Source organism: Callithrix jacchus, chromosome 13 (assembly GCF_049354715.1).
Source record: "Callithrix jacchus isolate 240 chromosome 13, calJac240_pri, whole genome shotgun sequence".
In the NCBI taxonomy this organism is placed as follows: Eukaryota; Metazoa; Chordata; class Mammalia; order Primates; family Cebidae; genus Callithrix; species Callithrix jacchus.
In genome coordinates this window covers 115,295,547-115,322,551 of record NC_133514.1, presented here as the reverse complement: position 1 = coordinate 115,322,551, position 27,005 = coordinate 115,295,547, and the positions used below count along the sequence as shown (strand labels likewise).

The 27,005-nt window shown below is 38.1% G+C and overlaps 1 protein-coding gene and 1 pseudogene across 5 annotated transcripts in view; both read left to right on the top strand.

Moving 5' to 3' along the window:
- NETO1 (neuropilin and tolloid like 1) overlaps positions 1-27,005 on the top strand; it is a 123,409-nt gene that overhangs the window by 6,613 nt on the left and 89,791 nt on the right. For all 5 annotated transcript variants that reach the window (XM_008979978.5, XM_002757328.6, XM_078347007.1 and 2 more), the window contains exon 4: positions 1,810-2,058. In XM_008979978.5, coding sequence (XP_008978226.1) covers positions 1,810-2,058 — 249 coding nt within the window. The remainder of the gene's footprint in view (positions 1-1,809; positions 2,059-27,005) is intronic.
- Positions 24,981-26,055, top strand: LOC144578893 (vacuolar-sorting protein SNF8 pseudogene; annotated as a pseudogene).

Genomic DNA, 27,005 nt, shown 5'->3' with positions numbered 1-27,005 from the left:
GCGATTGTTAAGTAAACAGGTAGATACATGCTATAGGATGATAATGTATGCAAGTGATATATTTAGTACTAATATGTAAATGGATTCAAGTACTTCAGAATTTGCCTTTTTGTTATAAGGCTAATACTTTAAGCATAAAACATAAGTTATTTCTTTGGGCACTTTCAAATTAAAAAATAAAGTAATTGAAAGTCTCTCAAATGTGTCATTATTGTGGTTACTATATTTGTTGACCTTTTTGATATATGTTAGTGATGGATAATGCATTTTTCTTGCATGAGCTATAAATGTCAGTTTTCAATGTATGAGTCAGAAACGTTTTTCAGAAATTAAAAATTATCCATAAAACAATTCATTTTAAAAACGGATTGACCTTTAATCTGTTGATCTTTAATTTTATACCTGGAGATCATCAGACTTACATTTTGTTCTGTAAATCTTCAATTTCCAAATTACCACATATCTCAATATTACAGAAATTTTTGAAAACCGTTGCATCCAAGAGTTTACTTTTTAGGTCATCATGGATGATGTTCAGTGTATATTTAAGAAGCAGTGGGATGCAGACAGCCATCGTTCAGCATGGTTGCTGACCATTTAAAGAGCAGACCATGTAAAAAGCCTGAACCTTCAAGTGTCTAGAGGGGTTAGTGCCGGAAAAGGGCCAAGTAGCAGGGAAGGGCTCAGAGGGCTTCAGGATGCAGATATGCTGATATTTCAACTAACTTTATGGCCATTCTGGAGTATCCTGGCTGAATCTAAGTATGAGATGCCAGAATTTTGAACTGTTTTGGACATATCAAGGGAAGAATGAAAGAACATTAGCAAATGCATTCATGTGGTGCTCTATAGAGTTGCCAGCCCTATAAAGCTTTCCCTGATTCTTTAGAGAGCTGTAAAAACATTTATGAAGATAAGCTCATTTATAATTCACTCAAAAAGACTTTTTATATGGAACTTTTCAAAGACAAGTACTATGCTTAGTGCTGAGAAAGCAGGTGAGTGAGATATGGTTCTGGGTTTTCAAGACAGATTTAGAAAGGAGGCTTCTTTAAAGCAAGTCTTTCCTGTGTAAAGAGGAGGAAACCGTGCATATGTAGATATTCCAGAAAGTAAGAAAACCCACGAAAGTCTGAAGCAGCGTACTTTCTTAGAATACAAGACATGTTTGAAGTGGTCTGAGCTTGGTATGTCTGTGCGGGCATAGGGCCTTGGAAGCAGGATATTCTTAATGGGTCACCATGTGTGTTGAATGCATTGATCATGGGCCAGCTGCTGAGGTTTAAACCTCAGAGTGATGTGATCAGGTTTGTGGTCTAGAAAAATTACGCAATGTCCTTGTACATGCACTTGAATCTAATCTAGGCACGTGACTGGGACTACTTGAATGCATGTATTTAATATGACTCTATGCCAAACAATTCTCAAGTGATTTGTGACTGCAAACCTGTGTACTCCTGGAAATAGGAGAAAAGAGACAGAAAAATGTCCCTCGGTCTTCTAACCCCAAGTTAACAGCCTTTCATAAGAGTCCTGTGCTTTGTTAGTCCTGCGCAAAACATCAAAATGGTCATCTCGTGTCAGAATAAGGTTTTGTGGAACATCATCGTTTTTAAGGTTCACTCCTTAAACATTTTAATGAAAATTGTATCCTGTAGAATAGTATCAATGCTTTTTTTTTGTATTTCCATGCATATCATCCATAAAGTTTGAGAGAAAATGAACAGATAATGTCTGAAATAGAATCAGAAAACATTAACCTGACAATTTAAGAAATGGCCTCCCCGACACAATCTTTCTTCTTTACAGCTGCTCCAAGACAGTGCATTGAACTTTACTTTGATGAAAAGTACTCTATTGAACCCTCTTGGGAGTGCAAATTTGATCATATTGAAGTTCGAGATGGACCTTTTGGCTTTTCTCCAATAATTGGACGTTTCTGTGGACAACAAAATCCACCTGTAATAAAATCCAGTGGAAGATTTCTATGGATTAAATTTTTTGCTGATGGAGAGCTGGAATCGATGGGATTTTCAGCTCGATACAATTTCACACCTGGTAAGTAAGGACTTTTCTTAAACAATCTGTTTCTTTCTTTTCCTCATTTTCTATCTTCATAGTACAAAGTCATTTGTAAGACAACGTGATAATTTTTCAGAGAATTTTCAAGTTCTATTTAAAACCAAACCTACTTTTTATTTTCACTACATAAATTCTGAAAGGAAAAGATGTCCTCCTTAAAACAGCCTATACTAGAGGTGAAGAGTAGTGAGTCAGGGCTCTAATGGGCATGAGCAACACCATCAAGTGGACTTCTGTTATGCTGGAATGTGTAACTGGAAAGACCGTCTGTAATAAGGAAACCAATTATTCATAGGGACTCAATAAACTTGAAAAGGCAATTGTAATATTATAAAATGTATCTGCCAAAATTATCTTTGGGGAACTTGAATTCGAAGTTCATTTGTTCTGAAAATCGTCATGTTTCAATCAAATAGATCCTACTACCACGTAGTCTAATCTGTTTTCAGAAATGCAAATTCTTAAGAATTTTGATGAAAGGAAAACTGAGACCTGTAGCAGCCAAATACTCATTTGCAAGTGCTTGCAGATATTGTGTGTGATAATCGGTTTATGCAATCTATCTCAATTATCCTTTTAACTTGCTAGCATTAAAAAGGGTCTGTGATGTTGACCGGCTCCCTTGAATAAGAGCTATCATTCATTATCATAAAATTGGTTATCACATTGTTTTCACTGCAAGAGCATCACATGCATTAATTTAAATGGAAAAATGATTCAAATTATGTAAAGCCCATTTTCATATAGTTAGATTTTTTTCAGTTCGTATGTATTGTTTTATTTAAGTTATAATAGGCAATAGAAGGATTTGAAATATATTTAAACTTTCTTGAAGTTGCTCTTCTATGTTAAAGAAGTAACATCTACACAGGGCTTTGATGCTCCGTTAAAAACTAAAATTTAGAACATTATTAATATAAGGTTAATGATGACTTTCATTATGACACGGTGTATGTTAAATCAAGTATTAACTGTGGCGTACATATTAGCTTTGAGCACTAGCAACGTTTTTAATAATGTCACTAAAGGACTATGGTTTTAATTATGCTTTGCTGATAAATCATGGGTATTTTATATGCTACAGTTGAACTAATTTGAAGCAGTCCCAAAAGGTACAAATGTTAGCTTACTTTATCTGCCAGATGATTAGTGCTAGAGTTGTAAGTGGAAAGGTATGTATAGTTTTCTTAAGAGATAACTGTGAATATAACCTATACAGAGGCCGTGATGTATGGCATGGTCTAGGTTTCATAAGCTATATTTTCATTCTGAGTTTGGTGGTCATGAAAATAACATCTTGGATTCAAAGTTGTGGTTTTACAATGAATATAGTGTCAACTGTCATGCTTTATCAACATAAGCAATGCTATCCATGTTTCTGGCTCTATTTGAGATGACTAAATGGTAGCACTCAATCTGTTCTTCTAGGTTTTAAAAAGCCTTTTTGCTCCCTGGGTTTTTTTTTCTTTGTTTTTTGTATCTTTAGAGCCACCATACTACATTTATAGAAGGAGATTTTATTGCTGTGAACGACTGAATCTGAATGGAACTCTAGGAGATTTTTCCATAAAGTAGGACAGGTTAAGGATGGGCTGAGGTTTCTGTTTTCACTCAGATCAAATAAAGCAAAACTTCTGAGGAAACCTACATTTGGCGTAAGAGGGGAAAATGGTACCATAAAAAGGAGACTTGGAAAACTTACATGACAGCAAAAGTTGACATTGTGTGGCCCAAGGCCATTTGAGATGACATAAATCCGAGTGACATAACTGTCTACAATTCTTTAGAAAGAGGCAGTATTAAGGAAGCCAGTACGTATTGAAATAAGAAGTGGGAAGGGATTAATAATAATTTAGACAGCACTGAGGGAATCTGAGGCCAGGCACGCTTTAGCTGTCATTTTGGCTTAATTTTTATTTAGTAGTGTGCTTCAACTCATGACCTGGGGAAATTGAAGGAGGAAGAATTTCTCAAGTCAGTTTAATGATTTATGTTATAAAGCATTGCGAGAATTGCCAGGGCTCCCCAGTGGACTCACATTGGAGATGAAATTCTGCCTACAAGTCACCTTAGATAGAGAGATGATGGTCTCCTGGACAGCTGCAAGGAGCACTGCCTTTGAAACCAGATCTGACTCCCATATCTGGCTTTGTTTTTCTTTGTGTGATGTAAACTTTGGAACATGGTCATTTGTGTTTTATCCCTCAATACTTTTAGTTATAAAATAAAACTAATATTGAGCATGCCACAGGGTTGTTTGAAAGACAATTAACCAATGCATATTTATGAATCTTCTGAGTGCCTGTCGGATCTCAACCATCAATAGCTGTTGCTTTTTTTCGTTTGATCATGTGCTCTTTAAAGACAAAGCATGCTTGATACAGGTTATCGGGAAAACAAGTGTCTCAGACTTAAAAACAATTCCCTGAAATTTTTAGGTGCATGCACAAAATTCATACTTATACCTTGCTATTATTTTTTTTTAGTTTACAAGATTTAGTTAGTTTAGATGGGCCTAGACTTCCAAGTGGGGCTTATAGTTACTTCTAATGGCATTCATAGAATATATCAAGGCAGAAATAGCAGCAGAAAGGCCAGGTGGTCTCTATTATTTTAATGAATTTATCACAATCTGGAATCTAGATGTAGTCTCTCACAGTCTCAGAAACTTACAGTCTCAGAAACTTTATGTCAGCAGATTGAACATTTATCTATCTCTTAGAAATGAATCACATTTGCCAAGCTACCAGTAATGACTGTACATATATATGTAATATTTATACATACATACACATAATAAATACACATATACATTTTCTATAAGAATTCTTAGAATTACACAACCCGTTTCTTTCTGCAAGCAAACATACATGGATGGGCAGATTATGATCAGAACATTGCATAGTGAGTATGGAATCCAGATGTTGAAGATTAGATGCATAATATGCATATTTCACAAATATTTAGCCAAAGTTTTGATGCTTAATCTTCCTAACACAGATTGTTTCTTCCAATGGTGCTGTAGCCCTCACACTGCCATGGATTCCAGTGTCCAGTCTCCCGGTTCCATCTTGCCTGCAAACTAATTTGTATAGATTTTTATCTCCAACATTTTTTCTATTTCCTTGTATCTGAGTCTCTAACTTTCTGAACTTAAAATAATACCCTTTCAATCTGAAGCTCTTGCTGTTCCCAATAGCCGTGCTTCTGAATTCCCATTGGTACATGGGAAGAGACCAACTGGAGGTCTTGCAGGGATTTGGAAGATAGGGAGGCAGAGCAAGAGAGGATACCACAGAAACGGGTTTAAAGGAGGCCCTTCTTTTTCTCCTGGCACATTTTTATGAATCTTCACTTTTTGGTTTGCTGACGGTTATTTTTAGAGACTGTGTCATTACCCAGGTCCACAGTGCAGTGATGAATCACCTAGGATTATAGACTAGCATGCATAAGGAGGATTGTGAGATTGAGCAATAGTCAAGGAGAAATCAGCTGGTTCAAATCCTGGAGTCTGCAAAGGACAAAAGTGCGGCTTAAAGAAGGGCTAGCAGGTGCAGAGCCTTGCGAGCACCTCATGGACAATGCCCTGAACAGCTCTGTTCTTTCTGTGTAGTGAACTGTCCTCTGCAATATGCCATTGCAGTTCAGAAAGAGAAATAGGTGCAGAATTACTGACAATGTTAAAAGTTATACCACAGAATATTTGATAACTCAGAAAATTTAATAAAAAACAGAAGATATATCAAAAGTGTTTATTTTATTAGAATTATATTGTTTTCTCACTTAGAAACTTGTCTAAAGACAAGTTTTAAATCACATTTGGTAAAGAAAATCAGATGACTAGAAAATATGTTGTGATACAAGGAATTTGAAATGGTAATAGTGACCTCAGGTAAGGGATAGCAGGAAGAGGGGAGCGAGGAGGATTTTACGGGCCAAGATGGAGTAAAAATTGATTCAACATTATTGATAATGCTTTAGTTTTTGAAAATAATAAGATATTTTGGCATTACTTTTACAGATAAATTATATAAGATCAAAAAAATAGAAAAGACTATACTTCATAATTTTTAATAAATTTTTACAAGAGGGAATACCATTTTCCATATTTCACAGACTTTTTTACTCAAACTAAGAATGCCTTTTGAGCAGAATATAACACTTCCCTGCAGCCAACTGCCTTCTTGCATAAATTTTCTTTCCACTTGAAAATATAAGAAAGAAAATGTAACAGTGTCTACTGTATTCCTCATTCTACTGGTATGACCCCACTGCCATTCAGATGCTCCTGGAGAAGGTCTCTTTAATGACAGCTGTCTTTTGTTGGTCTTATAGTTTGCTTCCTAGTGGGGAGATTTTCTGTAATTTACAGACATAGAACGGATGTTTATGAAATTTTCCTTTTCTGATGATAGTTTTCCTGTACTAGTTTTAAGGAACAAAGTTACCCACATCCCACTGGAGAAAATGAACTTAAGAAATATACCTCAAAGTACCAAATAGGTGAGGGTTGAGTTAGACATTGACATTGAAGCGAGTGGAGTCATTAAATATATTGAAAGTATTATGACACTTTGTACTTAGATAGTACCTTTCATCTGGGGAGCTCAAAGTGTTTTAGGAACTCTCTGCCCAACTCCTAGCCACCTCTCAAGCTGCGTGCTTGACGGACTTCAAAGGCGAAGGGAAGAATATACCGCAGTGCTGTGATTTAAATGGAGTGTTTTAAAAGGATTTCTATGCATATTAAATGAATATATTATTACAATAAAATATCATCATGGATTTAGTGTTATTTCAAATATTCGGTGCAGTGTTTTACCTCTTTGGATCAGAAATGTGAATGTGTATGTGTTAACCATTTTGAAAGTTTCTAACGTTTCATAGATAATCAGAGTTCTGGTAGGTGCTCTGGTGAGAAAGAAAACAAAATAGTTTTTTTTTTAAAAAAAAAAAACTAAAGTTTCATTTGAATTTTGCACTGAAATATGAAATAATATAAATTTTAAAGGCTAAGATTAAAAGAAGGACTTTTTTTTTTTTGAGACAGAGTCTTAACTGTGTCGCTTGGGGTGGTGTGCAATGGTGCTATTTCTGCCTCTCGGGTTTAAGTGATTCTTGTGCCTCAGCCTCCTGAGTAGCTGAAATTAGAGGTGTGCACCTCCACGCCTGGCTAATTTTTGTATTTTTAGTAGGGATGGGATTTTGCCACGTTGGCCAGGCTAGTCTTGAACTCCTGACCTCAAGTGATCCGTCCACCTCAGCTTTCCAACTACTAGAATTACAGGCATGAGCCACCATATCTGGCTAAAAGAAGAACTTTGATTGTGTTCTTTTTTCACAAAAAAATAAAATATTGAGCAAACTTAGGTCAGTATGTGTTGTCTTTTTAATTATGACTTCATGCAAAAGTCCTTGTGATTTTGCCATTACCTTTACCTTTAATGGCAAAACTACAATTACTTTTGCACCAAGCTAAAATTGCACTTACACCGCTGACTCAAAATATTCTCACTTCAGCCCTAGAAGAGGCTCTTAAATGGAAAAGGTTAAAAGTAAAATTACATTTATTCTTCAGGCACAGTTTTCAAGAAATGAATTTAAAAACTTAAGAATCACAGAGAATCAGAGTACTAAGAAAATTACCAATGTGTGGCCAGGTGCAGTGGCTTATGCCTGTAATCCCAGCTCTTTGGGAGGCTGAGGCGGGTGGATCACTTGAGGTCTGGAGTTTGAGACCAGCCTGGCCAACGTGGTGAAATCCTGTCTCTAACAACAACAACAACAAAAAATTAGAATTGCTTGAACCTGGGAGGTAGAGGTTGAGCTGAGATCATGCCACTGCACTCCAGCTTGGGCAACAGAGCGAGACACTGTCAAAAAAAAAGAAAGAAAGAAAAATGATCAGTGTACTGATATGTTTGAATAAACAAGATATTCATGTGAAGGTGATTTCTTTCATCTCTCACTTTTCCAGTCAGCTCATAACTTGGCTGATTTTATCTGTATAATAGTGGGCTCAGGAGGAGGGATGAGGAATGAAGAGAGAGACAGAAATCTTGTTTGGTCTAGGTGGGTGTTCAGGAGAAAAGCTGAGAGTGGGAGAGAAAATTTCCAGGATTAGCTCCCATCTGTGCAGAGAATATTGAAAGCAGTGGCAAAGGAAAAGGAAGATTTTTAAGAAGTTTCCCATACAGAAAGATTGTCTTCCGGCCTGTGTGGTGGCTCATGCCCATAATCCCAGCACTTTGAGAGGCTGAGGCGGGTGGGTGACAAGGTCAGGAGATTGAGATCATTGTGGCTAACATGATGAAACCCCATCTCTACTAAAAGTACAGAAGATTAGCCGGGCATAATGGTGTGTACCTGTAGTCCCACCTACTCAGGAGTCTGAGGCAGGAGAATCGCTTGAACCCGGGATGGAGAAGTTGCAGTGAGCTGAAATCATACCACTGGACTCCAGCCTGGGCAACAGAGTGAGACTCTATCTCAAAACAAAATAAAATAAAGAAAAAAATAAAAAGTGTCTCCCTCATCTTGTTTCCTGGAGAGGTAGACACAAGTACTTAGTTGTGTTTATGTTTATTTATTGGCCAATCAGGGACTCTGTTTTAAATAGGGTACATCTGAGATTGGACCACATGGGGTCCTAGATATATTTGCATTATTGATATATATTTTCCTTAGATTAGAAAGATCTTGGAATTTATTTACTCCAACCTTTCTGCTTAGAGATTGAGAAACCAGACGGCTGGAGAAAATGTGTGACCTGAGTTGATGGAATCTGTAAACATTAAATTACTGCTTGTGTATCAGTTATACAAGGACGGTGCTGATACACCTTCTACAAAGTGTTGAGATTATAACTTTAATTACATCACATATTGCAAGTAAGTTTAGTACAGTTATATTAAGAAATTTAACTAAGGGATAATACTGTATCAACCGCATTTCACCATTATGGTTTATGAATTTAAAATTCAATTTTTCATTGTTGTTTGAAACATTTTTCAACTCGCAGTGTCCAAAGAAACAATGGTTTTTCTTCTCTTCCTCTGCTGCTGTTATAAAATTCTGCCTTCTCAACCCGTTTGAGCCTGAAGTACATGATTCATTTCATTTTCTTCTCAAATACCTATTATTACTGACACAGACTTCTGTGTGTACCATGCTCTCATTAGCTGAAACTTGTGGCTCATATGTTAAATACTCAAAGGGAAAACTTTAACTTATTTCTCCTAGATCTGCCACGAATTTTGCTGCTAACACACAGGTCTCTTTGGCGCTTTCCTGTGATGCTAATTCCTTTTGCTTACCTCTCACACCATCCCTCTATCCAGGGCTGCTGATCCCAGCAGTACACAAGAAAGACACGTAGTTGAGGGACAGAAATGAGCTCATCCCATGCACATTCAGTCTCCCCAGAGCAGGGCTCCATCCACAAGTGGGACTGTAGACTAATGTACAAAAACTTGTTTATGCACCGGTAGAGGCCTTGACTGGGTCAGTCCTGAGATTACCTCTGTGTCGAATCCCATCATCAAATACCAGCACCCACGTCCATCACCAAACTTCCCGGAAGAGAAATTACATCATTTGACAAGAGAAAAACTCAAGAAACCTGACAAAAACAAAACAAAGAAGTAATTCATGTTCTCCACCTCCATTTTTACATCTCATATGTCTGAATGTCTTCAGTTACCGTGCATCTGGATAAAATCTCCTGAAATCTCTAACAATTAACTCATTGTTATGTATTCAAGACATATGCTTTGAAATTACTAATGACCTGTTTATTTTTCCTAAGAAAATATTATCAAGTCTATTTATTCTTTTAAACATTTCTTTTCATAACAATTGGCAATTTGAGGCTTATTTTTATTTAATTATTTGAAAACTAAATCAAGGAATCATAAACAACCCATAATGTTTGCCTTGATCAAAACATTTTTCCTATTACACGCTAGAATTTGTATGCCATTACAACTACTTAAGTATAACTCATGTTAATATTCTTAAAGTGAATGTGCAGAAGACCTTTATTTCTAATAGGGTATATTAGCTACTTACATTTATTTAATAACTGTTTATTGATCCAATATGCTAACACTGTAGAAATATAGTATCTACAGGATCCTAGCTTTCCTACAGTGAGTTCACAGTCTGTTACAAACTAAAAGTCATGTGTAGTAGACAGATAATCTGCCCACCCCTCAAGATGTCTGTGTCCTAATTGCTAGAATCTATGAATATGTCAGGTTCTATGGCAAAGAGATGTGAAGGTGGAAGACTGTAATAATGTTAATCGGCTGGCTGTATCAGAGGGAGATTATCTTGGATTATCTGGGAGGGGCCAGTGTAACCATTAGGGCAGAAGGGTCAGGGTTGGGTGATATGTTGTAAGAAAGACTCCAGCTGCCATTGTGGGTTTTGAAGATGGACGAAGTGGCAGCGAGCTAAGGAATGTGGATGGCTTCTAGAACTGAACAGGCCAGGCATACCTTGTCCCCTAGAACTTCCAAAAAGATAAGCACAGCCCTGCAAATGCCTTGATTTTTAGTCCAGTGAGACCCATTCAGATTTATGACATGAGAACCTGAGATAATAAATTCTTGTTGTTTTTTAAGGTTCTAAATTGTGGTAATTTGTTAAAGCAGGAAATAAAAAACTAATACTGATTTTATTTCCTAAAATGAAGCACTACTGTAAAAAAAATTAAGAAAAAATCCCTTAAAACTTGGAAATAGTTTCGGAATTAGGCAGTTGGCAAAAGCTGGAAGAATTTTGAGAAGCATGTTAGAAAAAAGTCTGTATTTCCTTACACCTACTGTTAGCAGAGATATGAATGTTACTGACTCTGGAAGTAAGGGCACAGAAGGAAGAGAGAAACATGGTAGAGAAAACATCCATGTCATGAAGAATACCTGAACCTTCATAAACAGACTATTTGTGGAAGTATAACGTTTATAGGTGCCGATGATGACAGCTCAACAAAAAACGAGATACCTGCTTGGAAACTGACAGAATGCGGAATTTTGCTATGTTGAATCAGGAAGCTTAGTAGAATTATATTCTGGAGCTATATGGATAACTAAAAAAGCAGAACTTGGATATTTGACTTTAAGGAATTTATTGTCAATTAAAATTTAAGGCCTCTTTGGTTGAGATTGGAAAAGTATGCCCTAGAGAATAAACTGAGCTGGACAACTTTTTGCTGATCCCCTAGAAAGATCAAAAGATCAGAGAATTCAGTCTCACAAAAGGTTCTTTGAAATGATTAGGAGTGTGACTCATAAAGCTCTTCAGTCAGTCATCTCAGCAGAAGCCAAAAATAGGATGAGATTATCTAGAAAAAAAAATCCTGTGAAGAAAATCTTTAGCTAATGGAGTGAATCTGAGGACATACACAGGAGACACACATGGTTCTTGAGAATGTTACATCAGCAAAAACGTTGCCATCTTGAACTAAAGGAGACAGATAAAGATTGAAATAGAAAAAGGGTATCATAACTTTCAAACGCCTACAGGCAAGAAACATGCTGATATAACCACTCAGCTGCAGACATGTGCTACTGTATCAGTAGGCTGACTCAGAAGGCATGAACCCCAAGTCCAGAAAGTGGGGACTGAAGCCCAGAAGGTTGAGCTCAAACGATAGTGCAATTCTAAGCCCTTGAAACCAACTGGAATTTGTCAGCTGTATTTCCAAATTGCTTGGAACTGGTGAATTTCTTTTTTTTTTTTTTTTTTTTTTTTTTTTTTTTTTAATTTTTTATTGGATTATAGGTTTTGGGTTACATGAGCAGAGCATGCAAGACAGTTGCGTAGGTACACACATGGCAGTGTGCTTTGCTTTTCTTCTCCCCTTCACCCACATTTGGCATTTCTCCCCAGGCTATCCCTCCCCACCTCCCCCTCCCACTGGCCCTCCCCTTTTCCCCCCAATAGACCCCAGTGTTTAGTACTCCCCTTTCTGTGTCCATGTGTTCTCATTTTTCATCACCCACCTATGAGTGAGAATATGCGGTGTTTCATTTTCTGTTCTTGTGTCAGTTTGCTGAGGATGATGTTTTCCAGGTTCATCCATGTCCCTACAAACGACACGAACTCATCATTTCTGATTGCTGCATAATATTCCATGGTGTATATGTGCCACATTTTTCCAATCCAGTCTATTATCAATGGGCATTTGGGTTGATTCCAGGTCTTTGCTATTGTAAACAGTGCTGCAATGAACATTCGTGTACATGTGTCCTTATAGTAGAACGATTTATAGTCTTTTGGATATATACCCAGTAATGGGATTGCTGGGTCAAATGGAATTTCTATTTCTAAGGCCTTGAGGAATCGCCACACTGTCTTCCACAATGGTTGAACTAATTTACACTCCCACCAACAGTGTAAAAGTGTTCCTTTTTCTCCACATCCTCTCCAGCATCTGTTGTCTCCAGATTTTTTAATGATCGCCATTCTAACTGGCGTGAGATGGTATCTCAATGTGGTTTTGATTTGCATCTCTCTGATGACCAGTGACGATGAGCATTTTTTCATATGATTGTTGGCCTCATATATGTCTTCTTTCGTAAAGTATCTGTTCATATCCTTTGCCCACTTTTGAATGGGCTTGTTTGTTTTTTTCCTGTAAATCTGCTTGAGTTGTTTGTAAATTCTGGATATCAGCCCTTTGTCAGATGGGTAGACTGCGAAAATTTTTTCCCATTCTGTTGGTTGCCGATCCACTCTAGTGACTGTTTCTTTTGCCGTGCAGAAGCTGTGGAGTTTCATTAGGTCCCACTTGTCTATTTTGGCTTTTGTTGCCAATGCTCTTGGTGTTTTGTTCATGAAGTCCTTGCCTACTCCTATGTCCTGGATAGTTTTGCCTAGATTTCCTTCTAGGGTTTTTATGGTGCCAGGTCTTATGTTTAAGTCTTTAATCTTTTTATTTTTAAAAAATTATTCTGCTTTTTTTTTTTTTTTTTTTTTGAGACGGAGTTTCGCTCTTGTTACCCAGGCTGGAGTGCAATGGCACGATCTTGGCTCACCGCCATCTCCACCTCCTGGGTTCAGGCAATTCTCCTGCCTCAGCCTCCTGAGTAGCTGGGATTACAGGCACGCGCCACCGTGCCCAGCTAATTTTTTTGTATTTTTAGTAGAGACGGGGTTTCACCATGTTGACCAGGATGGTCTCGATCTCTCATGATCCACCCGCCTCGGCCTCCCAAAGTGCTGGGATTACAGGCTTGAGCCACTGCGCTTTAGAGCTAGAATGTCTGTAGATATTGTTCTTTGCTGCCCCATCATTGTGGGTGGAGTAGGTAACACATTTCTTATATTTTATGGTTCAATGATTGAGAGAAATTGTGTCTCAGAGTGGATCATGCCCAGAGCCTCACTCATACCTGATTTTGATGATGTACATGCTGTGATGTGGGGCTTTTGAGCTGATGAAATTTGGTCTTTGAGTTTGTGCTGTTGCGACTTTTGGGCAACATGGTATGGGTGAATTTATTTCACCTGTGTAGTTGATATAAACCTTGGTGGCCAGATTTTGGATTGGTAGGAGGAAACATGACCCATAATGGTGTCTGCATTTTAAGTCTGGAGTCTGTAAATATGTTAGGTTACATGGCAAAAGGAAATTAACGTTGTTATAAAGTTGACTTGATAATAGGGACATTATCCTGGCTTTTTTGGGAAGGCTCAGTGTAATATAGGCAGCCTTCAGTGTGGAACGTGGAAGCGGAAGTGTCAATGTCAGAACTCACAATGTGAGAAAGACTCAAATGATCACCCTCGGCTTTGAATATTGAAGGGCCCATTAGCCATGGAACGTGGGAAGTCTCTTGATGCTGAAAAAGGCAAGGGAAACATTCTTCCCTAGAGCCTCTAGTAAGGAACACAGTTCTGCTCAAACCATGATTTTAACTCAGTGAGATACATTTCAGCCTTCTTATCTCCAGCACTATATGATAATAAATTTGTATTGTTTAAAGCCTCTACATTACTGCTGGTTCATCACAGAAGCAAAATAAAACTAATTACAGCATGCAATTAAAATTCTTAAACAACAGAAAATTTGAGAAGTAATACAGAGCATAAATAAACAATGTAAGATTTCACTGGTGGGATAGATGGAGACCATAATAATTTGGGTCTATCAGTCTAAACTTTGAAAATACCTTCATTCCAAATGCACTAGGTACAGGATTTGTATCAAATGTACCAGGTACAGTTTTCCTTTCTGGACTTTCCAACACATAAATTAAACATCTATATCTAGATAGCTGCATGTGTATGTCTTTTTATATTATTTAATTTTATATGAATGTCATCTTTATGCATAAAAATGGCTAAAACCCTAACGGAATAACTTGCAATCCTTTCCAAAGATATGGATGGGACAGTGGCATTTTTGTTTGTGGCAATAATAGCTATTTGCAGAGCCTGGCACTCTTTAAGGCTCTGCCTCTTCATGGCATATTTGCCTGATGCCTTTGCTTCAAAAGAGCTATGCTGTCTGTTCTCACTTGCTCAGCTGGCTAGCTTCCCACCATTCCACAGCTCTGCTGACTTGCTTGAAATTCTGCTTCAGTGTGTCCTCATGGCATTTTCCCTATCCAGCTACTTTCAAACACCTCACTTCCACTATACCACCCCAGGAATCACAGAGTGATTACAATAAAGTATGACTATTCACAATCAGCAGGGCATGTGCCTACAGAAGAACTGTAGTTGACTTTTTAAAGCAGGAGGATGTATTAGTCATAAATATGTCACTTTGCTTCTGTTTTCTATTCATCATACCCAAAGTCAGAAGATTGTTCTATTCCCTGGAAACTTTTCTTCAGAAATGTACACTTCAAAGCCCCAAGAGTTTTCCGTAAGTAATTCAGAGAGAAATGCAGTTTTACGGGTGTGATACGGAAACCAGTGCTACCTTAAAACATTCCCCGAACCCCGTTTTGTTTGTCCCTGCAGTCTGAAAGGAATGCGTATTTCCTTTGGCAGATTTGGTGGGCAGGCAAAGTAGAATTTGTGGAATGGCCAGTGGCTGTCCTGCTGAAATAGGAAGGCATAGATGAGGGTTGCCATGGCAATGATAAGTAACATCTAAAACAGGATTTCCATGGGCACAAAATGAATTGGCCTTGCAGAGATCTGCTGTTGTGAATAATAGTTCAACTGGTGGGAAAATTATTTCTAGCTTTTTAGCATGTGCACATGACTTTCTCTTAATAATTATTCTCAAGTAGTATTTGGATCTCAACCTTAAGTAAAAAGAAAAGGATTATTAAAAAAATACAACTATGCTTATTTTCTGTTTGCGACGATTTTGCCTTTGACATCACTTCAATTCTATCCTTTTCATTCTTTCTTTCACTTACCAAAGCAGGGGCCGTGCCCCTGCACAACTCTGAGGCTCCTCTCATGGTCTCCTGCTTGCTCCTCCTCTAGGCCCTGAATCAATATCCTGTATTTTGACCCAATCAGTCCCAGTCTTTAGTTTCTTGGTTTGCTCTCACGTTTTCTAGAAAATATTACAGATATAATTTCCATCTGAACTATTTAAGAGCCTTTCAGTGTAGGAGACATGTAGTGATTATATGAATAGATAGGGTACTCAGTTTCCTGTTAAACATGCCAGCACTGACATTTATGTTCATTGTGCTAGACTTTTCAGTGTCTTGCTTGAATTGGAAATAGCTTTCTATTCTAACAACAATGTATATATTCTCTTCTAGACTGCAAAGTAATGCACCATACGGGCCAGCTCTTAATTTAAGATGAAATGGTTATAAAAATGTGATTTGCTCTGCTGTTCACAGTATCTCACATTTAGTGCACGGTTTGGATGAAATAGACTTTTATACCACGTTCTAGAAAAGTTTCTTAATGGTTTCAAGTTATTTTCACTGTAACTTATACTTTCCCAGAAGGGAAAAATATTGCTGGTCATTTGGGGCCATACTGCACTCTACACATTCCATTAAAACAAATTTATTTTGAGTTTTGCCATTAAAATATGTTGCACGATGCTCAGTTGCTTTGAGAGATACTGACCATATGCCAGATCATTGTTGTGGTCTGTTTGTGTAGGTCTTCAGTTTTTCACATTTGCATAAACTTATATTTTAAAGTTTCATATAATATTAAACATCACTGTCATATAACATTTTTTTATATTGTATTTTTAATATATATAATAGTTTCATGAGATATAGTTAGACTGCAGTGCTAGGTTGTCTGAGGTGGAATTCTGGCTCAGCCACTTTCTGGCTATGACTTTGAGAAGCAGCAATGGACTTAATCTCTCAGACCTTCAGATTCCTCATGGGATTAACACTTGAAGGACAGCATTATGGATTTTGCTGCCAAATGACACAGGCTGGCTAATGACACTACGTCACATGTGGTCACGAGATCACATTGAAACCTGTGCTTCACCGTTTCATAGATTCATTCAGAAAGTTATTGACTTATAATTGGTCATTAAATTATTACGTGTATCCTACCTGTTGAGATGTGTGAATGGCTGAGATGTGGCATCTGCTCTTGAGCTTACTGTGTGTTCATGCCCAGTTGGATGAGCACCATGACATGTGCGTAATGTGGAGTGCACCTGGAGAAGAAGCAAGCAACACTTGATGTGACATGAGACCTGTGCTTGAGTGGTGCTTCCCACAGAGCCCTCACTGTGTCCTCAGGATGGATGAGGTATGCAGCATGCTCACGTAGCCACAGCTCCCTCACATGCTTGTGAAGCACACTGCAATCAAACGTTCTTTCTCTATATGGACACCAAGCTTCCTGAAAAACAAACAAACAAACAAAACCCAACAAATTCGGTTTACATCTTTACATGTCCGGTGCCTCATCAGTGTTCAGCAATAGCTGATGTCTAATGAAATTTACCTGAATAACTACCTGCATAAGTCAATGAACGAATAAATGACTAAAATGAAATAAAGCATGTAGAATGAATGAGACACCAGATACGAAAAAATCTGTGGATGCATATCAGGTAGTCAAGACCATTTGAAAAGTAGGTGTGTAACTTTGGAACGAGAAGAGATTAGATAAGACTGAAGTAATCATCTGATTCAGATTGTGAACAACTCTGGAAACCGTGCCAGTGATTCACACATAATTTTAGAAAATGTGGGAAGTAATTTAATGTTTTAAATTGGATAGTCATGTTTGAGACCTCTGTTGTAAGGGTGTGATTTATCAGAATGTGGATGATGAATTGAGTAGAGAGAGAATAAAAGAACAGAAAAAATAAGACGATTAAAATGATGCAAGTGAGAAATTGTTAGAAGCAATATCACAGTAGTGTCTGTGGCAATGTAGTGAAAGAATAAACTTGGTATCAATAAAATTTAGTGAGAGGAAGTCTGAGTGTTGAGACAGAGAAGTAGAAATGACAGTGGCTGCTGCACTTAGTAATTCAGTAATTGGTTAATGTCATATATTTTGCTAGAAAATAAAAGAATAGAAAATGTTCTTTTTACTTGTAAAGATGTTGCAAGAGACGTACCAATGAGATGTCTTTGTGAGCATGTCAGATATTTAGAGCTGAAATGAGAATAATGGCCAGGGAAGGTGGAGAGGGGAGCCTATTGGAGAACTAAGTACAAAACTCCAGCGAATAAAACATCCATGTATTAACATAGAATATTATATGAGTTCGAGCTAATGTTCTTATCTAAACAAATTAGAACACAACATTGTGTATTTTGGAACTTTGCATTGTTTTCAGCGTTGGCTTTTTTCCTTATAAACAATCTTAGCAAGTTACCAGTTGGCATCAGTTTTTGGGGGGGATAGGTGGACTGACCATAAAAATACACTTTATGATTCGAGGTAAGGAAAGAGTTTTTCTTGTGTCTCATGCTTGCAGCCTTCTCTTACACAGGGACTTTTGTTTTTTCTGAATTATGGCAGTAACTAGTTACATGAGGCTGGTTACCAAAAAATGAGCTTTCCTGATCTGTTTCTGAAAGGCATAAGGGTACACATGATTTTCTCTACTGTACTATTGTGATCATTTCCAATGTCAGTTGTTCTACCTGAATCCTTAAAACAAATAGTGACTGGTCTCACTAGGTCATTTACCTTACTTCACCTTACTTTAAACTTCAATCAGCCACAATCTTTTATCGGAATTGTTGGTTACGTCTAAGAATATAACTTCCAAGAAGTTCTGTCTTTTTTTTTTTTCTAATCTCTGAATTTCCTGTTGGAGCAAATTCAAATTTCTTGTTCGGTTATATAATGCATAATTTGTGGAAAATTTCTCTAGGCTACTAAGCAACTTTTTAAGATCTTTATAAACCATCTTCAATAATTGCTCTCCTATTGCTCATATCATTGGAAGGATGATCCTTGAAATGGGACACACTTGACTGGCACTCAGGCATTTGTTTATTGCAGTGTTCCTTTGCCTTTAATCCGTGCTCTGATAATGTGGATGAGGACCCTGGACTGGATCAAATAACTGCCCACATGTAGCAAATGGAGAAGGTAATTGTGGTGAGCCCAGGGGTAGCTTCGCTTTTGGTAATTCCCCACTTGTCTGCCAGGCTTCCCTTATCCTCAGTTCTTATCTCAGAATCTTATCTGGTGTTTCAGTCATGCAGATATTATTCTGAGCTAGTGTCCTCACTGTAGAATGTCCCTATCAACCAATCCTTAAGGATGAGGAATTTTACATAATGAGGACTTTTATTCACTCTGTCTAGGGCAATCTACATTTTAAATGATAACCCCTAAAGACTGAAAACCAAAAGGAATTAAACATGGAGGATGTACTTCTAGAACATAAGTCAAGCTACAGAGAGGCGGAAGCAACTGACCGAGAGCATCACGGTGTCCTTTAGCTCTTACAGTACATCAATTCATTAACTGGATGTTCATTGTGTACCTGCTATACATTAGGCACGGGAAGCAGTGGATACGAAGTCTGCCCCTGTTCTCCAGGAGTAGCAGACAAACAAAATCTAATTATGGAAAATACAAAGGGCTACAGCTAAATTTAAGACAAAAAACTTATAATAGTCCTTAAATATGCTTGGAAATTAGGATCACAGGAAGTTTGCCTCTTCCCATTTTTCAGTTTCTTTCATGTAGATAATATTACTCTATTTATACTCTATACCTTAGGGAGGGTGTCTGTGTCTTTTATGTGACAAGAGTTAAAAGAAATAAGCATTTTAGAAGTAAACGAGATTTACTGAAATAAGAGAAAGTTATCTCGCCTTCAAAGCCCATTTAGGCCCTGGATCAAGAACTTGTCCAGGTGACCTTAGGAGTGGTTCAGCCCCTTAGGCCTCCATTTATGAAGGAGATGCATAGAACTTCACGTCATCCAAGACTGTTGCAGCTGTAATATTTTAAAACTGTAGAATTGTTTACTGTTCCATTAAAACTGCTTTTAGGAGCATTTATCCCCTGATTTTCCAGAACAAAATTACATCTTTTTTCCTGTGTTCCTGTTTCATAGATGAATCATTCGAATTTTGAAGTAGTTACGTAGCTTGCGCACATTGATACGAGTAATAACTGGAGCGCTAATATCCAGACCCACTCTTGTAACTTTAAATTCTGCACTGTTTCTTTTTACTCAGGCTGGGATTCAGATTCTTCATTTCACGCTCAGTAGACCTTCCCCTTGGTACTCAGTTCTGAACAGTAGCCGGGGATACAAAAAAAAAAAAGATCATTTATTTATTTGCTTTCTTTTGACAATAAACAACAGTTTAAATTTGTTAAAGATCATGTGGTAGGGAATGCTTAGTGTTACACTAGGAAAATAATAATAGGCAAAAATCTTTTTAGATCATTTATGCTTTATCTCTTGTAGCTGCTGAAACAATCCTGAAAGATGTATAATTATTATGAATACAGCAAAATTTAATTTTTCCCGTTGCCTCAAAACTTAATGACAATGTGATAGGTGAGAAAAATAGTGGGGAGGAACCTCCTAAAATTCTAAAAACAACTACTGGATACAATTTAAGTGACTGAGTTTCTGCTTTAAATTTTACTTTTAATTTCCAGTGGCCTTTAATAAATGGAAAATGGAAATTTCCAAAGTCTTAGAATAGAAACATTTTTATCCTGGCTAGGAATTCTTTAAGAGAACCAGTAGCACAAAACTGAAGTGGAACAGTGGAGCTAGAGAGTTCATGCCCTGGAGTTTAGAAGCCTACAAGCAAAGGGAATGGTGCCCACTTCTCACTAGAAAAATTTCACAGGCTAGAGTCTGGATGGAGGAGCCTGTGATGGCAGTAGAAGTGTGCAGGAAACACTGAGTCAAGCCTATACTGTCACATCTTGGTTTGGCAATAATGTATAAGTTACCTACAAGCCAAGTGATCACTGCTGAAACCATCTTGAAAGAACCTGCCATCCAGGTGGCATATCAGGGAGAAGGAAACTAGAGCTGTCACAAGACTTGTCTTAAGACATCAGTCACAGAGAATTGATCAGAAAGGAGGAGCCCAAAGTGATCATACAACTATGTCCTCCGATATGTAAATTCCTGCCACTCACAAGGTATTCATCTGAAGTCAAGAGTTAACCACAAATATCACCTGCTAAATGTGCAAACTTTTTCTCCTTTGTCTTTAACCTCTTTCTCAGCCAGGGAGTTGGAGAAGATGAGAGGGGTGAGGGCGCCAGGAGGAAGAAGGACAGGCTTGTCTCCTTTTTCTTTCTGTAGGTCTCTCATAGAGACATCTGTCATAGGTGATGGTGACGGGAAAGGGAGAATGTTTTGTGTGGCTATTGGCAGTTAAGCAGCTTAACTATCAGAAAGTGAGTCCTAAAAGGTTTTTATTGTAGTTATTGTTATTTGTTTGTTTGTTTCTAAGAATTGAAAAATCATAGGATTCTCCCAAGCTTTCATTTAAGGACAAGGAAAAAGAAATTCTACTTTAGCCAGAGCCTATGGTTGGAAATAAAGTAGTAGTAGTATTCTTTGAATTCCATAGAGTTAAGTTCGGTAAAATAGAAACTTGGAAAAGTTAGGCAACTTGACCCAAAATCAGCCGCTTTAAAAATTGCAGCATAAAAATTTAAATTTTGTGCAGTCTGACTCTAAATCCTTCATGTTAACTTCTGTGCAGTTCTTCCTATGAAAATTACAATGATTAATTAGGGTTAGTCATAGATATCATTACAGTAGGGAAAAATAATACTTTGACTCAGTTTTGATTTTACTGAACAACGCAACGATTATTCTTATATCTTGACCACTTGGTATTCGCTTATTTATTTTACTGCATTTTCTGTGGAAATTAAATTCAAAATTCAGAGCTACGTACCAGCAATTCCCTAGATGTACCATGTACACCTAGGGTTTATGGATGTCCAAACTTGAACTTTTTGACCCCAGATCCCCAAGTGAACACCCATTTCTCAAAAATTCCCCAAGTACAAGTTTTTCCCCGTTTATTGAATAGTGGCGCACTGTTCTCTTGAGAACACTAGAATATTATTATTCTGCTGAACAACAGCATATCTTCATTTGTTGAACATTAGCACAATATTCACCCAGTCAAGTCCACATCATACGAAACATATTTGACTTTTCTTTTTCCTTCTATCTTCAGTCAATTATGAACTCCTAGTGAATTTACATTCTGAAGCAGCTCACACTTTTTCTTTTCTCCATTCCTACAGGCATTACATTCGTTTTGGTGCCCAGTATCTCACCTGGTCAAATGTAATACTCATCTCCTTTCTTCCAAACATATTTTCTATTGATGTAGCAGAGTTAGATCAGAGATACATGAAACAAAAATCTAACTGTATCCATCCCCTGATTAAAACCGCTCAGTAGCTTGGTAAATGGTTTCTTACCATGACAGTCAAGGGCTTTCACACTCTGATCCCTGTCTGTACAGCCAGCCCTCCTTCAGTATCCTCCCCATGAAACAAGGCCCCCGTTCAGGCAAAATGATTGGCAATGTAAATATTCTGTGCTTTCGTTTATGTTTTCCTCAACTCATTCATTTATGTATACATTTATTCATCAGATAAATATGTGACTTGTTCTATTTATGGTTCTTCTGTACTGGGCACTGGGAACACTGAACATCCAGATCGATGCGGACCTCAGTCTTAAGGACCTTAGTTACAAATACTAAGTATCGTATTTAAATCATGATTTACAGTTACAATTAAGCGGGGTAAAGGAAAAGAAGAAAATGTATAAAGAGTGTATGACAAGTGGACTTGAACTAAGTTATGAGAGAAGGATAAGATTTCCCTGCAAAAGAGACTTTGAGTTGAGGTTGGTAGGTTGATAGAAGTCAACCATGCAGAAGAATGGTGGATCATGGGCTGGCAGAGAAAGGAGGAGCATCCTGGACAGTGGAAACAACCGGTGCAAAAGCTCAGAGGTGAGAAATATCAGGGCACGTTTGGGCTCTAAAAGAAGGTGGTGGTCGGGTGAGGTGGCTCAAGCCTTTAATACCAGCACTGTGGGAGGCCGAGGCAGGTGGATCACAAGGTCAAGAGATTGAGACCATCCTGGTCAACATGGTGAAACCCCACCTCTACTAAAAAATGCAAAAATTAGCTGGGCGTGGTGGTGTGCACCTGTAGTTCCAGCTACTCGGGAGGCTGAGGCAGGAGAACTGCTTGAATGCAGGAGGCGGAGATTGCAGTGAGCCACGGTTGCGCCACTGCACTCCAGCCTGGTGCCTGGTGACAGAGCAAGACTCGGACTAAATAAATAAATAAACAAACAGACAAACAAATAAATAAAAGAAGGTGGTGTGGGCCTGGCACAGTGGCTCACGCCTGTAATGCCAACACTTTGGGAGGCCTAGACGGGCGGATCATGAGGTCAAGAGATTGAACCATACTGGTGAACATGGTGAAACCCTGTCTCTACTAAAACTACAAAACTTAGCTGGGCACGGTGGCACATGCCTGTAGACCTAGCTACTCAGGAGGCTGAGGCAGGAAACATGAGAGGCGGAGGTTGCAGTGACCTGAGATTGAGCCACTGTTTGTCTCAAAACAAACAAGGAAACAAACAAAAGAAGGCAGTGTGCCTGCAGCAAGGCTGTGCTCACATAGCATGACCGGGACATGGCCCATTGAGAAGTCCTTTCTTTTACGAATTGTCTCTGAATACTGCCCCATTAGTCATTCCGTTCATTTCATCCCTTCTTTCTTCCTGTGTCAAGGCCAAGAAGGACCCCGTCTCTGTTCTCACTGTAACCGATATGTCTCTTGTTGCCCTCTCACATTGTGTTGTAATGATCTCTTTACATATTTATTTGCCTTCCTCTCACGACACTGTCGGATTTCTGAGGAAATCACCAGAAGTCATACGTGTTTTTCAGCCATTAGCTGTAGTGTCCACATGTGGGAGAATGTACATCAAGTGTTACTTTCTTCTCATCCATTCATTTCTCAAGTTACTGCAGTTTTTATGTGCATGTCCCATTTCTTCCTCAAATTGAGGAGTAGCAATATTTTTGCAAGAAAGTATTACTTTCCTTCTGCATTTATATCTGGATTAATGGTTCTGCCAACTTCAGGTCCACCAAGCAATAAACTAGAAATAAGCCGTATTCTTCCTTCTCATTCCACCTCTAGTAATTATTCCTTGACTCTGTGTCTTAGCTTTGTATCTCAGCACTAATTCAGTCTTTCCTAATTTCATACCTGGGTTACTAGAATAGAATAAACAGGAGTTTCAACTTGTATTCCTATGTTGGATTCATTCCTCCTGTATTACCCAAACAGCTGTTAAAGTGGACTTCCTAAAATTTACACCTGATTATATACTGGTCTAATTAAACTTCTTTAATTATCTCTTTGCCTCCAGAATAAAAGACAAACTCCTTAGCAAGGTCTACAGAGTGTTTTGTAGATCTCCCTATCTCCATCATCTCATCTTTAGATGCTGTGGTGTCCAGAACCTTGATCTAACACCGTCTTGAAGCACACATGCTGAGCTCCTGGTGCACCATGATTTGGGCCCTTAAAAATGTTGTTTGCTCAATCTTTGTGGAGAAAGTCTGCCACATATTCCAACTTAGTAAATTCGAACTCCTACTCAGATGAAGGTTTGATCTTCCACAGGATCCCTTTCCTCACCATTCTCCTTTGTGAGAGATAACTTGTACTTATCATAATAATCTTTTTATTATAGTATTCCCCTCCCCAAATTATTGTGAGTTCTTCAGCTGAGAAGTCTTGCTGTATTTTCTTATCACCACTGCCTGGGAAATACCATATATTTAACACATTTTTGTTCAAACAATCTAACAGTAAAAGCTGAAGATACCATATTATTATTCCTCCACTCAGTGAGAAAGGTGAAGATGAGATGAGGGAAGAACTAAAAATATATAAGTGAATGAATTATAAGCATAAATTTCCTGTAGACCCAATTTCATTATGATCTGAGTAATAGTGTTGTGAAATAGATTACATTTCCATTGCTTTTATATTACACATAAAGTAATTAATTTTCAGAATACTTGATTAACTTTGTGAAGTATCACACAATTTAAAAACGATATTGGTATTCGGCCGCAGATATATATTTCTGTGTTCTTTTTAAAGTTCAGTGAGATCTTCTTATACTCCCTTAATTAAACTTATTTTCTAGTGCCTAAACCTTTTCTTATTTAATGTCTCTTTTCCTTTCTTTCTAAAATGTAACTGGTTAAACTATAGCTTTGTCATTTATAAAGTTTTGTCTTTTAATATTATTATTGTAGGGATAGTTATCATTTTTAAAATAGTTAAAACTTATTCCGTAATATAACAGTACACTAATATATTGTGTGTATGTTGTATTTTATTAAAATATTAAAATGTTTTATTTATAAATGAAAAGTTAGTTCTAAACACTGGAGTATTGATTTTAAACAGTCTGCCAAGACAATAATACAAGTAACACAGCTAAGCCTTTCTTTAAATAATAAAACAAGTATCTAAATGAAAATTCATCTACCTCTTGAAGGTTGATTGTTAAAATGTTATATTCATGGGGACGCCGAGACTTGGGGCTCTGGCAGCTGGGAGGCCGTAGGCCCGTGACGGGGATGCACCGCTGTGGGGTGGGAGCTGGCGCCTTCATGAAGCACTAACTTTCAGAGGCCAAGTATAGGGAGCGAGGGACGGTCTTGGCTGAGGACCAACTAGCCCAGATGTCAAAGCAGTTGGACATGTTCAAGACAAACCTGGAAGAATTTGCCAGCAAGCACAAGCAGGAGATCCAGAAGAATCCTGAGTTCCACGTGCAGTTCTAGGACGTGTTTGCCACCATTGGTGTGGATCCTCTAGTCTCTGGAAAAGGATTTTGGTCTGAGATGCTGGGCCTGGGGGACTTCTATTATGAACTAGGTGTCCAAATTACCGAAGTGTGCTTGGCACTGAATCATCGGAATGGAGGTCTGATAACTCTGGAGGAACTACATCAACAGGTGTTGAAGTGAAGGGGCAAGTTCGCCCAGGTTGTCAGTCAAGGCGACCTGATCAGGGCCATCAAGAAACTAAAGGCACTTGGGACTGGCTTCTGCATCATCCCTGTGGGCGGCACTTACCTCATTCAGTCTGTTCCAGCTGAGCTCAATATGCATCACACCGTGGTGCTGCAGCTGGCAGAGAAAAATGTCTACGTGACTGTCAGTGAGATCAGAGCCAGTCTTAAATGGGAGACTGAGCGAGCATGGCAAGTGCTGGAACACCTGCTGAGGGAAGGGCTGGCGTGGCTGGACTTGCAGGCACCAGGGGAGGCCCAGTACTGGCTGCCAGCTTTCTTCACTGACCTTTACTCCCAGGAGATTACAGCTGAGGAGGCCAGAGAAACCCTTCCCTGACTGTGTGGAAGGGCACACAGCAGCAGGCCACAAGAAGGAAGGAGGGGCTACTGGCGAATAAACCTGGGCAGTTTTGTTTATATATTTTAAAAAAAAGGTATATTCACTTTGGACTTGCTGATTTTACCATAGGAATGTTAAAGAGGTAGAAGTCATAAGTGTGAAAAAATATGTGTATTCTTAAAAAGAGATTGAGTTGGTTAATGAGACATATATTAGTAATGTTTTGCATGGGGATGCTGGAATAATTATTTAGTTCAGGGACATTTTGAGTCTTCAGTTGTACACAGTTGTACACAGCCTACATTTTAGTAGGCTCCCAAAGAAGGCATTCATTTTTCAGTTTTTTAAAGTCAGCAGATATATGCACGGCATATATTCCATGCCATCCATGGATCATGTCCTCATCTGGTTCTCACCCCCATCCCTGAGAACCTGAGATGATGGGAAAGTATAAGCAATGTGGTCAGCCTGTGGTTGTGTTTGGGGATGACGTGAGTGTCAGAAAAGCACTGAGCATCAGGGAGTTGGTGAGAGACAGTGATGTAGTCAGAATTCATTTCTTAAACCAATTTCCCTTCAGAATTATTATGGTACAAGCATGGTTCAAAATGGGGCAAATAAGAATGAAGAAGTCAGAGCTTGTAGTTTAGTGGAAAATGCAACCTTAAGCAAGAATAAAGCATTTGGAGTTATGATGGAGAAAATAGGATGATATCCGAGAATACAGCAAAAGAACTTAACGGTCTAGAGGTCAGAGAACGTCTTCTTGAAAGATTAACATTCAAGTACAGACCTACAGTAGGAGGATTTAACCAGGTAAAGCACTTAAATGTCAGAAATATCTATGACTCAAACAGCTTGGCAATGAAAAATGGTAAATTTATATTTTGGGAAAGCTGTTTTATATGGATACATCAATATACAGATGCGTCAAAGTTTCCTCCAGTTCTGATGATTACAGAAAATGTAAATAACATATATACATAGTTGTTAAGTTGAGTTCACAAAAGCAATAGGTTAGAGCTGCATGGAGGCTACAATTTATCTCCTGAATTTATGACGCAT